Source organism: Delphinus delphis, chromosome 20 (assembly GCF_949987515.2).
Source record: "Delphinus delphis chromosome 20, mDelDel1.2, whole genome shotgun sequence".
Lineage (NCBI taxonomy): Eukaryota > Metazoa > Chordata > Mammalia > Artiodactyla > Delphinidae > Delphinus > Delphinus delphis.
In genome coordinates, this window is record NC_082702.1 from 13,106,017 (window position 1) to 13,121,077 (window position 15,061).

General features: G+C 56.5%; 1 protein-coding gene across 3 annotated transcripts; it reads left to right on the forward strand.

Annotated features, from left to right (window-relative positions):
- Positions 1 to 2,471: 2,471 nt before the first annotated feature.
- Positions 2,472 to 14,721, forward strand: LRFN1 (leucine rich repeat and fibronectin type III domain containing 1). 3 transcript variants are annotated; one of them, XM_060000615.1, is made up of 5 exons: positions 2,472 to 2,580; positions 5,043 to 5,226; positions 7,277 to 7,331; positions 7,744 to 9,186; positions 12,984 to 14,721. In XM_060000615.1, the coding sequence occupies exons 4-5, from the start codon at positions 7,781 to 7,783 to the stop codon at positions 13,891 to 13,893; spliced, it is 2,316 nt and encodes a 771-aa protein (XP_059856598.1). In that variant the 5' UTR covers positions 2,472 to 2,580; positions 5,043 to 5,226; positions 7,277 to 7,331; positions 7,744 to 7,780; the 3' UTR covers positions 13,894 to 14,721. The 3 variants fall into 3 exon arrangements, with proteins under 3 accessions (XP_059856598.1, XP_059856597.1, XP_059856599.1); XM_060000614.1 differs by having other exon boundaries at positions 2,533 to 2,580; positions 5,043 to 5,075; XM_060000616.1 differs by lacking the exons at positions 2,472 to 2,580; positions 7,277 to 7,331 and adding an exon at positions 2,615 to 2,657 and having other exon boundaries at positions 5,043 to 5,075.
- Positions 14,722 to 15,061: the final 340 nt, after the last annotated feature.

The following is a 15,061-nucleotide window of genomic DNA, read 5'->3' on the forward strand; positions in this document are numbered from 1 at the left end:
TCACCTAGATTCTACCATTAACTTTTCTTTTTGGCTGTGCCATGTGCCATGTGGGATCTTAGTTCCCTGACCGGGGATTGAACCTGTGCCCCCTGCATTGGAAGCTTGGAGTCTTAACCACTGGACTGGCAGGGAATTCCCTACCATTAACATTTTGACTGTGCTTGCTTTATCACATAGCCATCCATCTATCCATCCATGAATCCATTTTTATTTTTAAAGTATTTCAAAGTAATCTGCAGACATCAGGAGAATTGGTGGTGGTGGGGATGTAAATTGGTCATGGGAAAGAGATCTCTGAAGAGATTACATTTGAATTAAGAATTGAATGAAAAGATGGGATCAGCCATGGAAGGGGAAAACAGTGCAAAGGCCAAGGGGCTGGAATTGAGGTGGTATGTTGGAGGAAGAGAAAATTCATTATTGAGGCTAAAAGACAAACGTGGTCAGGGATGATGTCAAGAGGTGGGCAGGGGCCAGAGCTCACAGGGCCAGATATGCTCTGTGAGTGAGGCTGTCTTTGCCTGGGCTCAGGCTCTTTGTTTCTCCATCTCTGTATACCTTTGTCTCTCTTATTATTAACTTCTCACCACCCTGCCCCCTTCCACTCCCGTCCATCCCAGGCCTGCCCTCACCCTCTTTCCCCTTCGCCTCCACCTTGTTCTGACATTTACCATCTGTGTGACCTTAGGCAAGTGACTAAACCTCTCTGTGGCTCAATTTTCTTCATCTGTAAAATGGGGATAATAATGCGACTTCCTCATCTGGCTGCTGTGAAGAGTGAATGGAGTCATATATGTGAAGCCCTTAGATCCACTCCTGGTACATAGTAGTGTTTGACACGTGTCCACTTTTGCTGTTGCTGTTATTATTCTCCCACATCTGTCCTCCCAGCCCTGGTCCTCCACATCCTGGCAGGGAGCACCAAATACCAGGGTGAGAGGTGGGGATGGTGCCTGGGTGGTGGTGGTAATGGTGATGGTGATGGTGAAATCTAAAGACTAGGGGGTGGGAGGTGGGATTGTGAGTGTCCCCAGGGGCATCTAATGGTTGTGAGTGGTTCACTGGAGCTTCACTAGAGGGAAGTTCTGCAGAGATGCCCTTGATCTGGGGGGCAGGGCAAGCTCCATGTGATGATGTGGCTGGGAAGAATTTAGGGAAGGGGTTTAGGGGAAGACCTTGGAATCCAAATGGGATTCAAAATGGGAGGGATTTGCACCACCAGGAAGCTGGGGAATTGCAATAAGACAGATTTTGAGGGGAGGACTTGCTGGGTTTAGGGGCCAGTGAATATCTCAAAAAGAGGTGGAAAGTGGCCTGAGATACTCAGTGGGAGAAGGGCTGGGGGTCAGCTATTTGATAGGAGTTGGGCAAAGGGGTCTGAACAAGGAAGGAACAAGGCATTCTGGACTCCACAGAAGTCACAGGGAGGGGGAAAGGTCTTCAGGGTTCAAGAGAGAGAATAGGAATGGGGAGGAGGCTGGGTCCTCAGGAGGGCAGCACCGGTGGGGAGGAAGATCAAGAATCTGGGGCAAATTGGGCATTCTGTAAACCAAGGGGTGCCTTGGAGGGGAGGACGGTCTGGGATCTAATGGGGGTAATCAGGAACGTTTAGGGTCTCCCATGTGGGTAAGAGACATATTTGGGCCTCCTAGATGTTAGATGTGGTCTGGAGTTCCTATTGGGGGGCAGGGAATGGTTTGAGGTCGAGAGGTTAGAAGGACATAGAGGGTCCCCAGGAAGGAGTGGGATATGGTTTGTGGTCCTGAGTGGCTGTAGAACATGGTTTCGGTCCCCAAAGGGAGTAAGGCGCGATCTGGGGTCTCCCTGGATGTTGACATATAGTCTGAATCCTCTCTGGATGTTGGGGTGTGATCTGGGGGCCCTGAGTGATGGGGTGTGGTCTGGGGTCCACCTGAATGTTGGGGTATGACTTACGGTCCCTGATGGGGGTGCTGTGGATCCCCTTGGATGCTGGGATGTGGTCTGGGGTCCCCTTAGATTTGGGGGTACAGACTAAGGTCCCTGATGGGTTTGGGGCAGAGTCTGAGGTCACCAAGGAGAGCAGGACATGATTTGTGGTCCTGGGTGGCTGAGGAACGTGGTCTGGGTTCTCAAAGGAGGTAAGGCATGATCTGGAGTCCCCCTGGGCATTGGGACACGATCCGAGGTCTCCACTGGGGCTTCAAGGGTTCCCCATGCCAGTCGGGGCGTGGTCTGGTGGTCTCCCGGGAAGCCGGCAGGGCTGGAGGTGGGGCTGGGGAGGGGTTGGGGGCGGGCCGGCAGCTCCGCAGGGGAGAGGGGTCTGCAGCTGGCCCAGGGGCGGGGGGCGGGGGCGTGTAGCCGCCCCGCCCGGCCCCTCCGGTCGGCGTCCCCTCCCCGCTTGCGGTGGTGGCGGCGGCGGGGCTCCGGCGGCGGGCGGTGCGGAGGGCGGAGCTCGGCGGCGGCTCGGGAGGGAGGGCGGGAGGCGGGAGGGAGGCGGCCCCGCGGCACCGCGCCCCCTCCCCCGGCCCTCCCCCCACCATGGCGCGGAGCGAGGCAGCGGCGGCGGGGCCGGGCCCGGGGCCCCCCCTTGACTGGGTGAGCGCGGCCCGCAGCGGCCAGGGAGGCGGCGGGCGGGGGCGCCGGTGTGAGCGCCGGTGTGAGCGTGCGAGCGTGTGAGTGTGTGTCCGCGGCGCTGCGGCGGGCCCGGCGTGCGCTCGCGCGGCCCTCTGTGTGCCCGGCGCCGGCGTGTGCGGCGCCCTGCTTGTGTGGCCATCCGGGTGTGTGCCGGGTGTCGAGCCGAGGTGCTGTGTCCTGCCGTGCGTGTGTGTCCCCCCGGGTGGCTGCCCCTCCTGCTGTGTGTCTGGGGGGCTGTCGCGCGCCCATCGGAGGGGCTGTGTGCAGGTGTGTGTGCGTGGGTTGTGTGCCCAGGTGTGGGTCCCCCACCCTACCCCCCCGCAGCTAGTGTCTTCGCGCGGCTAGCTGCGTTGGGTGTTTGTGTCCGGGTTGGATGTCCATCCCAGGATCTGTGTAACCGGGTGTGCCCGCTTGGGTGTCCGTTTGTGCGTGTGTGTGTGTGTCTGCGGGTTGTATGTCTCCGAGGGTGTGTGTCTTTGCGTCCATGTCAGGTTCCCGGCGGGGGGCTGGGGCTCAGCGCCTCGTGGGACCAGGCCTCTGTGTGGGTTTGGGGGAGGGGAGTTTGCCGCTTCCTCGGTCCATGTCAACTCCGGGGGGGTGGTGGTCCTCGGCGGTCCTTGGGGGAGACGGCCATGTCTTCCCCTTCCTGGTGGCTGGGTGGGGGGGGATGGGCAGCCGGTAGGTGGACAGATGGAGGGATGAGAGGCCGAGGGATGGACAGATGGGCCCTAGGGGAGGGATGCAGACCCGGCCCTTTCCCACACCCATCCCACCCCACTCCCTCACCGGCCAGATCTCCGCAGATGGGGCCGGAGTTGCCTGCATCCAGATAGCCAGGCTGAGGGACCTTTGGGCTGCTGGTGGGAGGATTGCCTTGGACCAATGCTCTACGACTCAGGCCCTCAACCCTCTGAGATTCGACCTGCTGAACTCTGACCTGGCTGGGGAGGGGTTGTGCTGGGAGGGAGGGATGTTAGGATTTCTTTGGCCTGGGCAGTAGGTGGGGCGGGGGTGCCTCAGGTCTGGGAGGCATGTGTGTCCATGACTGTGTGTGAGTGGGGTTCTCTGCTTATCTGTTGACTGTGCCACTGTGGTTCAATATTTTGTATTTGTAAGTGTGTAAATCCCTCACAGGGCAGTTGTGCGAGCACGTCTGTTATGAGTGAGCACCTGGGAGTGTCTGTGCAGAGGTGGGTCTTTCTGTACCTGTGTGCTTGTTTGAGTGTGTATCAGCCTTGTAAGCGTCTGTGCGTGTTGTGGTTCTGTGTATGTGTGTGAGGTGTGTATTCGCGAGTGTGTGCATTCGTGCATCTGTTGGTGTGATAATGTATGTGACCATGCATCATGGGGATATGTGAAGTTGCATGAGTGTGTTTGGGCATTTAAGAGCATGCACCTGTGTATCTGTGCACGTGAGCATCTGTTGTATGTGTGTGCCCCTGTGTGTTGGTGAGTGTGCAAGGGTAGATCGGTTATAGGTGCACGCACCTGGGGACACGTGGGCTTCACTCTTGTGTGTGTGCATCTGTGTGTGAGTGTACAAGGGAAAAGGCAATATGGTATGTGTGGTTGTGCATTGGTGTGTCAACCTTGAGGGTATGTGTCTATACTGTGAGTCCATTTTTGTGTTCACGTTGGTCTCTGGGGGGTGGGGTTGTGTATGTTCAAATACATATATTCAGGATGATATGCGCACATGTGCCTGTGTCCTTGACACAAGGCTGACCCCACTTATGGGCCCAGTGAATTGGGGCCCATGTGGCATGACCTGTGGTATGCTGGGATCCATGGATACAAGTGTGCCCACATCCTGGACCAAGAGTCTGTTGAGGGCGGGGGGCACACAGATCATGCTGCTGTGTCCATGGAAATCCAGATGGAGAGTCGTGGGTTGTGGGCCCATGTGGGTTTTGGCATGTCCACACATGTTGGTGTGACAGTGGTGTGATGGTGAAGATGAGAATCTCTGGTCCTCCCCCAGCTCCTGGTACTGTTCAGGTCTTTGAAGTTGGGGGACTGGGATGTGGATTCTGGAAGGAGGAGGCTGGGAGCCTAGAATCCTGGGTTTGAAGGAGAAGAGGGCTGGGGGGCCAGAATCCTGTGTCTTGAGAAAGGCAGGAACTGAGACCTGGACTCTTGAATCTGAGGGAAGGGGAGGGTGGGGTTCTTAGCCTCTTGAGCCCCCAGAGGACAAAGGACAAAAGTCCTAGACTCTTGGGTTTTGGAGGGTGAACAGTCTTAGGCCCAGACTCCTTGGTTTCCAGAGATGACTTCCTGGGTCCACCTGAGACTATGCAGAATCTGCAGCAGGAGAGCTGAGAGAGTGATCACACCAGGGACTTCCTTGGCTGAGATGGTCTCTGAGGCAGGTCTCCAGAGAGGAGCCAGAAGAATGTTAACGGTGTGGTTTTGTTCCTTTGCAGGTACTGGCCCAGGCCCTGATTCCCTGAAGAGAGGTGAGCGGGGGTCCCACAGGCTGGGGAGAGAGATGTGGAGTGACTGGGCTTGTTCTGAGCCAGCTGGAGGCCTGGAACACTGCCTTGTATGGATTTCAGTGGCGGGTATGGCAGGGACCAGGTGCCCCCCAGGCTGGGGGGTAGGGACAAGGTCAGGAACATCGTGTTTGGGTAAGGGCTCGAAAGAACCATGGCATGGGTGGTAGGTGGTGGTCTCAGACCTGGAGGCATCCCCTTTCAGGATGAGTCAAGTGGTCGGAAAAGGGAAGTTTCCACATATCAGTAAAGGATCCAAAAGAGTTTCCTGACGTGGTATGACCCTGCATTTGGAGAGTGGCATGGATATAGTTTACCATTGTGTGTGTGTATGTGCGTGTACGTGGGAAAATCTCCTGATACTCAGACCTGCTGGTGGCTGAGAAAAAGCCAGAGAAAACGATAATTTAACGCTAATAGCAGCTAAGGTTTATATAGTGTTTACTCTGTCAGCAACTACTCTAAGCATGTTACAGTGTATTATCTCATCTAATCCTCACAATAATCCTGTGAGGCAGGTGCTATCATCCCTGTTTTACAGACGAACACACTGAGGCACAAAGAGAGGAAGTCACCTGATTAAAGTCACACAGCAGGGAATTGGGGGTGTGAACCTGGAAAGGTTGGGGCCAGATTCTGTCCGGCAAGGCTGCACTGCCTCTCGATGAATGTTAGCTATTTTCAGTGTTATTATTACAGTTTCAACTTGAGTCCCACCCAAGCTGTGGGACTTCCCGTTGCATAGATTGTGGTTCTGAGCCCTAGAGACCCTACTGCCAAGCAGGTACAGAGCTGGGCCTCCTACCTTGGGAGCGCCACCTCCCAGGCCAGGGTTTTCTGTCCATTGTAGAGCAGTGTCCTGGAGAGAGTGCAAGACAAATTAGTGGGGGGCCTCAGAGATGGTGGGATACCCTGACTTTGCCTTTTTCTCTCTTCAGCCCCATCACCGTCTCCCTCAGTCTCTCTCTTTCTTCCCGTCTTTATCTGTCTCTATAACACTCTTACTTTCTCTTCCTGTCTCTCCCCCTCTCCATCTCTGTGTCTCAGTCTCTCTTTTCTGTGTGTGTCTCCTCCACCCAGTTTTTCTGGCTCTCTTTGCTTCAGTCTTACTGTCTCTTCACCTTTCTTTCAGATTCTTTCTCTTGTTATCTCTTTGTCTCTCTCTCTGAATCTGTCTCTCTGTAACTGCGAGTCCATCTCTCCCTCCCCCTCGTCTCTGTCTCTTGGTCCCTTCTCTGTGTCCACAGTCCCCCTCCTCATGGGCCGAAGGATCAAGGCCACATCAGGTCACAGGCCCCAAATGCAGATTCCTGGGAGGTGGGCCAGCAGGGACTGGGGCATGGGGTGGGGTGAAAACAGTTTCAGGGACCCCCCCCTTCCCATCCTTTTCTCTTCACCCCCCACCCACCCTGTGTTGTGATGGGAGTTGACATGTCGTGGGCTGCAGCTGCCGCAGGGGGAATCCCTGCCGGAAGGTTTTGCCTGGAGCAGAGGCACAGCCTGATTTTGTGTGTGTGTGTGTGTGTGTGTGTGTGTGTGTGTGTGTGTGTGTAGGCATATATGGGGCCTTGTGCCCATTAATGTGAGCATGAAAGTCTGCCCCCTGTGTGGGAGCTCAGCAGAGCCCAGGATGAAACCAGCCTCAGAGAAAGACTTTTCAAGACTGAGCAGGGAGACTGATGTGTTTTTCTCAGCCTCTCCCACCTTCAGAACCCCTCTGCTACAGCCAGAGGTTGCGGGGGGTGTATTACCCTTAACATTTACTGAATACTTACTGTGTGCCAGGCCCGATGCTCAGTGACCCCTATGAATGAGTTCACTGAACTCTTGCAGCAACCCAATGAAGACAGTACAATTATCAGACCATTTTACAAATCAGGAAATTATGGCCTAGTTAGGGAAAATCATTGGTTTGGGGTCACAGAGCTAGCAAGCTGGGGAAGCCAGGACTTGAACCTGAGTCTATTTGATCTAAAGCCCTTGCTCTTAATAATAGTGCACATTTCTATCTCTGGCACATATTGGACACGATGATAATAATAATAATTATCCACTTACATGTATTGAACACATTGTATGTGCTGGGCACTGTTCTGAGTATACCATGCTCATTAATCCATTTAATCCTCACAGAGGTAAGGCCTGTTTTTATCTCCATTTTACAGATGAAGAAACCGAGATTCAGAGAGGTTCAGACACTTGCCCGAGGTCACACAGCTAGTAAGTGTCAGAGCTGGAATTTGAACCCAGGGAGTATGGCTTTGAAATCCATGACTTTAAGCCCTAGTCAGCAGTGATTTTTCAAAATATATCATGGGTAGTGGAAGACACAGGCTGGGCCAGATGACATCCCTCTGGTTGTGAGATTATAAGAGGTCTGGGAGCTCCTAGAAGAAGGGCAGAGGTGGGTAGGACACTCAGAGGTGGGGCAGTGGTAATTTACCAAGCAGCAATGGAAATACTGTTATCTATTAACAAGTGCATGCCAGCTGATGATCAGTCTTGTCACTGTTCTAAAGGACCCGCTTGTCAGGAAGGGAGGGATCTGGGTCGGACTCCTAGCAGGAAATCCCAGGGTGGCCAGGCTGGTGGTCAAGCCCTACGCCTGGGTGACCCTTCTCCTTCCTTGCAGATCTCACCTCCCACTCCTCCCGTCTTCCCCCTGCACCATGGCTCCAGGCCCCTTCTCCTCGGCGCTCCTCTCGCTGCCGCCTGCTGCCCTGCCCTTTCTGCTGCTTCTCTGGGCGGGGGCATCTCGAGGCCAGCCCTGCCCCGGCCGCTGCATCTGCCAGAACGTGGCGCCCACGCTGACCATGCTGTGCGCCAAGACCGGCTTGCTCTTTGTGCCTCCGGCCATCGACCGGCGCGTGGTGGAGCTGCGGCTCACCGACAACTTCATCGCGGCCGTCCGCCGCCGAGACTTCGCCAACATGACCAGCCTGGTGCACCTCACCCTCTCCCGGAACACCATCGGCCAGGTGGCGGCCGGCGCCTTTGCAGACCTCCGCGCCCTCCGCGCCCTGCACCTCGACAGCAACCGCTTGGCGGAGGTCCGGGGCGACCAGCTCCGCGGCTTGGGCAACCTCCGCCACCTGATCCTCGGCAATAACCAGATCCGCCGGGTGGAGTCGGCCGCCTTCGACGCCTTTCTCTCCACCGTGGAGGACCTGGATCTGTCCTACAACAACTTGGAGGCCCTGCCGTGGGAGGCCGTAGGCCAGATGGTGAACCTGAACACCCTCACGCTGGACCACAACCTGATCGACCACATCGCCGAAGGTACCTTCGTGCAGCTTCACAAACTGGTTCGCCTGGACATGACCTCCAACCGCCTGCACAAACTGCCCCCTGACGGGCTCTTCCTGAGGTCCCAAGGCCCCGGGCCAAAGCCACCCACGCCGCTCACGGTCAGCTTCGGCGGCAACCCCCTGCACTGCAACTGCGAGCTGCTCTGGCTGCGGCGGCTGACAAGGGAGGATGACCTGGAGACGTGTGCCACCCCTGAGCACCTCACCGACCGCTACTTCTGGTCCATCCCCGAGGAGGAGTTCCTGTGTGAACCTCCGTTGATCACTCGGCAGGCAGGCGGCCGGGCCCTGGTGGTGGAGGGCCAGGCGGTCAGCCTGCGGTGCCGCGCTGTGGGTGACCCTGAGCCGGTAGTGCATTGGGTGGCACCTGATGGGCGGTTGCTGGGGAACTCGAGCCGGACCCGGGTCCGGGGGGATGGGACACTGGATGTAACCATCACCACCTTGCGGGACAGTGGCACGTTTACTTGCATAGCCTCCAACGCCGCCGGGGAAGCCACGGCACCGGTGGAGGTGTGCGTGGTGCCTCTGCCTCTGATGGCGCCCCCACCGGCCGCCCCACCACCTCTCACCGAGCCTGGCTCCTCGGACATCGCCACACCTGGCCGACCTGGTGCCAATGAATCTGGGGCTGAGCGCCGGCTTGTGGCTGCCGAGCTCACCTCCAGCTCCGTGCTCATCCGCTGGCCAGCCCAGAGGCCCGTGCCTGGCATCCGCATGTACCAGGTCCAGTACAACAGCTCCGCGGATGACTCCCTTGTCTACAGGTGGGTGCTGCAGTCCCAGGACCTCCTCCCACCCCAGGGGCCCTCCCTCCCATCTGCCGGCTCACTAGGCCTTCTTGCTCAGCTGGGGTTCTAGATGGGTACGTAGAGTGGTCTCCGGCTCTCATTTGCCATATTTCCTTCTCTCTCTCTTTCTGTCTCACTGTCTTTGTGTTTCACACATTTTGCATATCTTCGTTTCTCACCCACATGAGCCAGACCGGGGCTGGGCACTGGAGTTATAACTGAGTGCGCCCAGCATGATCCCTGCTCTCGTGGGGCTCATGGTCTATGTCACTGCTCGCCAAAGGTGTCCGATTGTCTACCTTGTCAGTTAAACATTCTAGAGCATGAAGTATACTCACATATATATATTTACAGTTACATTCATATTTGGAAATTATATACCAGTGCTACTGTATCAATACGTTGGGTACATTATAGAAACAGAAAAGTATGAGAAAAAGATATAAATACAAATTATCTCCACCATCCACTGGGTTAGAAGCCATCGCCCCGGTGAGGACAGACACGTATGGTGTAGACAGATGTTAAAGAGGTACTTTCCCCCATCATCTGTTTTTCTCTTGTTCTCGCCATGTCTCTGTCTGTCTGTACCTTCTCTCCCTCCTGCCCTCATGAGGCACTAAGCCCCGGCTCTCTGCTAGGCCCTGAGCTGGGTGCGGGGGACACAGGGAGACCAAGAGAGCAGTCCCTGCCCTCAGGGAGCTCACAGCCCAGAGGGAGGAGGCCGTACACGATGTATTAACAGCCTTGGCCTTGCGTTGTCTCTCCAGCTGGGTAGTTTTTGAGTGTGGCTCACAGCCACAGACCTGGCACACAGTGGGAGAGTTTGATAGGTGGTTGTGGACTCTGTGGACGTCTCTCCTTCATCCTGGCTCTGCCTCCCTTGGACACACTGTAGAATGCCCACTGAATGCTTAATCCTGTGTTTGACTTCACTTGGGGGCGCCAGAGCGGGTGGAGCCATTTCCCCACCCGTGGGCAACCTCAGATCTTGGGGGTGCTCAGACCTGCACTGAGAAGTCTGCCTCTTGGGCTCCATCTTCACCTTGCCCAGCGTTCTCTTGGCCACGGTCCTGGCACACAGTAGGCATTTTCCCATTGTTGGTTGAATGAGTAGATGCCTCCCTTTTTTCTTGTCTCTGTCATCCTCATTTTCCTCTCTTTTTGAATCTGGTCACCAAACACTGAATAAATGCCTACTGCATGCCAGTTTCCATGCTGGGCCCGGGCCTACCGAGATGGATCAAACACTGGCCCAGTCTTACAAACATTAGGGCAAACAAATGAACAAAACAAAAACTTTTATAACGTGCTACCAAGGATTCTACTCCATTCGACCTTCCCAACTCCGCTGTGAGGCAGCCATGATCCCCCTCCCATTTTACAGACAGGGGAAAGTGAGGCTCAGTTGGGGGAAGTCACTTGCTCAAGGTCACACAGAAAGAGGCAGAGCCAGGATTCCAGTTCTTACCCTTCTAACACCTAATTCTGCCCTTTTTACACTGAACACATGTTTATCGAGCACCTACTGTTTGCCAGGCAGGGATTAGGGGAGATGGATAATACATTTCTGTAAACAGCTCTTGGTTTCTGTGATTCTCCACCTCTCTCTTTCTCTTTTCCTTCTCTCTCTAACCCATGGTCACTACATGATGGAGTGGAGGGAGGTTTACAGGTCCCCAGACCCTGCATGTATGCCGACGTTGGTGGCCCTCTGTCTCCAGCTGGGCAACAGACCCTGGGACTCTTCCATTCCCTGTAGGGCCACAGTTCCTATCCTCCGTCCCCCATTGCAGGCCCCTGTGCTACAGCACTGCAGGGGTTAACTTCCTCACTGCCGCCATGGGCGGAGGTGACAACCAACCAGAAGCCTGCTCTGCTGCTTGCTTGGGTCTTACAGCCAATTAGAGACACATGGGCTCAAGCTTTCTTAAGGAGCCAGCCTCTGTCCTTGGAAAGGGGGGAGTCCCTAGCAACTGGTTATTTTGGGGGAAGGAGCAAAAAGAATCCAAGGCTTTTTGAGAAGGGATGATGAGAGGAAGAGGAAGACTTAGAGCCAGGGGCCCAAGGTTGGATGGGGTGGGGGGGGGCACTGGTCTGTGAAATGGCAGGCAGGGGGAGAGTCAGAGAGGTGGTTGGCCTTTATGAGGTGGTGAGGGCCTTACCTGAAGTCTTTCGGTGGGAGGATGGCTCTTGGTGGTGGTGGAACCTTCTGGAGGTGGAGGAACTGAGGTGGGTTTCAGGACCAGAAGGTGGCCTGTGGAGATGGGGGCATGGCCTTTAGAGGAGGTGGCGCTCCTGCAGCATAGTCCCCACGCAGATGAAGAGGCGGTTCTTGTCTCTGGTGACCCACTAAGAGCTTTGTGGGAGAGGAGAGCTTGCGAGATTGAGTGCATGCAAATCTATGTGGATGTGGCAGTCCCAGGTTAGCCGAGGCTGGACATGAAAGGGGTGTGCCAACAGAAGAGGGGCAAGGCCTAGTGGGAATGGCCTTGTAGATGCGGAGGAGCACAGCTGGCAGGAGAGTGTGAGCCACAGCAAGGGTTACTGGCCAGCATCGTGTGGGACGCAAGCTGTTAGTGAAGTTATTAAGTGCCAGCCTTTGGCTATGTTAACTCATCATACTTCACGCCATCTCTATGGAGGAGGAATTGTTAATACCCCCATTTGGGGGAAATGAGACACAGAGAGGTTAAGAAACTTGCCTGAGGTCACAGAGCTAGCAAGGAGCAGAAGAGAACTCAAACCCTGGCATCGTGGCTCTCAGACTTTGTCAGCTTAACCACTTCTCTACACTGCTGCTCATTTGAGGGCAGGGGCCCATAGCAAGAAAGGAGCATGCTTTCTTGGCTACATTTGCCCCAATTATGGATGAAACTTACCGGGGGGCATGCTTTAGTGACTTCAGGCAGTATAGGGGCAGGGCATGCACAGAATGGTTGCCTTTATTACCTGGACACGTGCGGGACATGCAAAGAGTAGACATGGTCCTAGGCACAGTAGGGGAACCATCTCCAGTGGACCGTTGTGGGGTGTGGCTTGGAAGGCACCTGTCAATCAGAAGGGAAGTGGCCTTTAGCCCTGGCCCCTTAGTAGGTGGAAATATGGAGTTGAGGGGCTTGGAAATTGTCCCAGAAAATAGATGCAGCTATGAGATGTGTATACCCAAGGATGTACAGATGAGGGGGAGTGGTCTGTATCATGGTTTCCCCGAAAGGACAAGAATGTGTAGAAGAGAGGAACTAGAAGAGCACCCATTGCCCCAGTAGGAGTAAGACGGGCTGTGAGGTGACCTCACTGTCCACTTGAGTGAGGGTGGGGCATGCAGGTAAGGGGGCGTGGCCTGTAGCATCCATCCCCTTAAAGGTGGGAGTATGTAGATAAGAATGCTTGAATGGCATTTGTCCTAGTAGGAATGAGACACTGCTAGGGAGCATGCCCCTTGAGGGCAGGGCATAAAAACTGTAGCATTCCTCCCTGGCAGGGGCCAGGATATGTAGATGAGGGTAGATGAATGGCTAAAATTATCCTAGTAGGTGATGAGACACGGACAGGGGGTGGGTCTGAGGGTGGGGCATGCAGATAAGGGGCATGGGCTGTGTCAAAGGCCCTGAGAGGGTGAGAATTTGTTGCTTGAATGGCTGCTGTTGTCCCAGTAGAGGGTGAGACACTGGTAGGGATGTATCGTTTGGTCCCCCCGGGTGGGACATGCAACTGAAGCATCGCGGTTCAGAGTGGAGCTAACCCCGCGCTGATCCCGCCCCCTCCCGCAGGATGATCCCATCCACCAGCCAGACCTTCCTGGTGAATGATCTGGCAGCGGGCCGCGCCTACGACCTGTGCGTGCTGGCCGTCTACGACGATGGGGCCACGGCGCTGCCCGCCACCCGAGTGGTGGGCTGCGTGCAGTTTACCACGGCGGGGGATCCCGCGCCCTGCCGCCCACTGAGGGCCCATTTCTTGGGCGGCACCATGATCATCGCCATCGGGGGTGTCATTGTCGCCTCCGTCCTCGTTTTCATAGTTCTGCTCATGATCCGCTACAAGGTCTACGGCGATGGGGATGGCCGCCGAGTCAAGGGCACCTCCAGGTCGCCTCCGCGGGTCAGCCACGTGTGCTCTCAGACCAACGGCGCAGGCGCAGGCGCAACGCAAGCCCCGCCCCCGCCGGCGCAAGACCGCTACGAGGCGCTGCGCGAGGTGCCAGCTCCGGCTGCGGCGGTGGCCGTCGAGGCAAAGGCCGTGGCGGCCGACACGGCTTCCGCGGAACCGGAGGCGGTCCTTGGACGCTCCCTGGGCGGCTCAGCCACCTCGCTGTGCCTGCTGCCGTCCGAGGAAACCTCCGGGGAGGAGTCCTGGGCCGCGGCTGGCCCTCGGAGGAGCCGTTCTGGGGCCCTGGGACCGCTGGCTTCGGCGCCCCCCACTTTAGCTCTGGTTCCTGGGGGAGCCCCGGCCCGGCCGAGACCGCAGCAGCGCTATTCGTTTGACGGGGACTACGGGGCGCTCTTCCAGAGCCACAGTTACCCGCGCCGCGCCCGGCGGACAAAGCGCCACCGGTCCACGCCGCACCTGGACGGGGCCGGAGGGGGCGCGGCCGGGGAGGACGGAGACCTGGGGCTGGGCGCCGCCAGGGCGCGCCTGGCCTTTACCAGCACCGAGTGGATGCTGGAGAGTACCGTGTGAGCGGCTGGCGGGCGCCGGGACGCCTGGGTGCCGCGGACAAACGCCCAGCCGCCCGGACGCCGGGGCAGGACTCGGGGGACAAAGCTCCGAGCAAAGACGTCGGACTGCAGGGGAGGCGTGCCCTTCTCCTCCCTGGATGGGGTGGGCGGCCTGGGCTGCGGCTCGAAGTCACGCCCCCGCGCTTAGGGGGGTTGGAGGGTGGGCCGCCGAGCTCCTCTCCCCCACGGACTTTAAGCCCCCCTCCTGCCCCTCCCCCCGCGCGCTCGCGGACCTCGCTGGAGCCGGTGCCTTACACAGCGAAGCGCGGGGAGGGGCAGGGTCCCCCGACACTGCAGCACTGAGACACGAGACCCCTCCCCCTGCCCAGGACCCGGGGCAGGGGCGAGGGACCCATTTTCTTGTATCTGGCTGGACTAGATCCTATTCGGTCCCGCGGCGGCCTCCAAAGCCCCCACCCCCACCCCATTCAATTCCCTGGTCCCGTCGGGTCTGGCTTGGGGTGCCCCTTTCTCTGTTCCCTTCGTTTGTCTCTGTCACGCCCTCTGTCATCTCTGTCTTACGTCCTTCCCTGTTTGTCTCTTATTTCTCTGTCCCGTCATCTCTTCTCCCTCTGAACTCCCGTATTGCGTCCAGCCTCCTTGTCTCTCCAGATTATATCTCCCCAGTACACATTCTCCCGGGCAGGTCCCACTGGAAGGACCAGACTCACCCCTCTTCCTTCCTCTTAACTCCCAAATAAATCCCCACATGAACAAAATCCAAAACCAAATCCCCCTCCCTACCGGAGCCGGGACCCTCCGCCGCAGGAGAATTAAACATTTTTCTGTGTCTGAGGCCACTCTGCTGACCTCTGTGTGTGTCCATGTGTCTTGGGGAGGTTGAGGGGGAGGGTGACCTAGATTACAGCGTAAGGGCTCTTAAGTGAGTCTGAAGGTAGGACAGCTAACTGGGCCCAGGAAGATTTGCAGACAGTTTCCTACCCTCTGAGAGACTTAGAGGTGGGGAATAATATGTCAAAAACAAAACAAACAAACAAAACCCCAAAGGCACAAACAATAACTAAGGTTTAGTGAGTGCTTGCTGTGTGCCAAGCACTTAATTCGTGTAATCCTCACAACAGCCCTAGGACATCGGTACCATTATCCCATTTTATAGATGAGTAAATTGA

Bases quoted from the DNA above. Each gene is read 5' to 3' on its own strand.
- LRFN1 (XM_060000615.1), top strand. From the start codon at position 7,781: ATGGCTCCAGGCCCCTTCTCCTCGGCGCTCCTCTCGCTGCCGCCTGCT. The intron at 9,187-12,983 runs GTGGGTGCTGCA...CCCCTCCCGCAG, and splicing joins GATGACTCCCTTGTCTACAG to GATGATCCCATCCACCAGCC.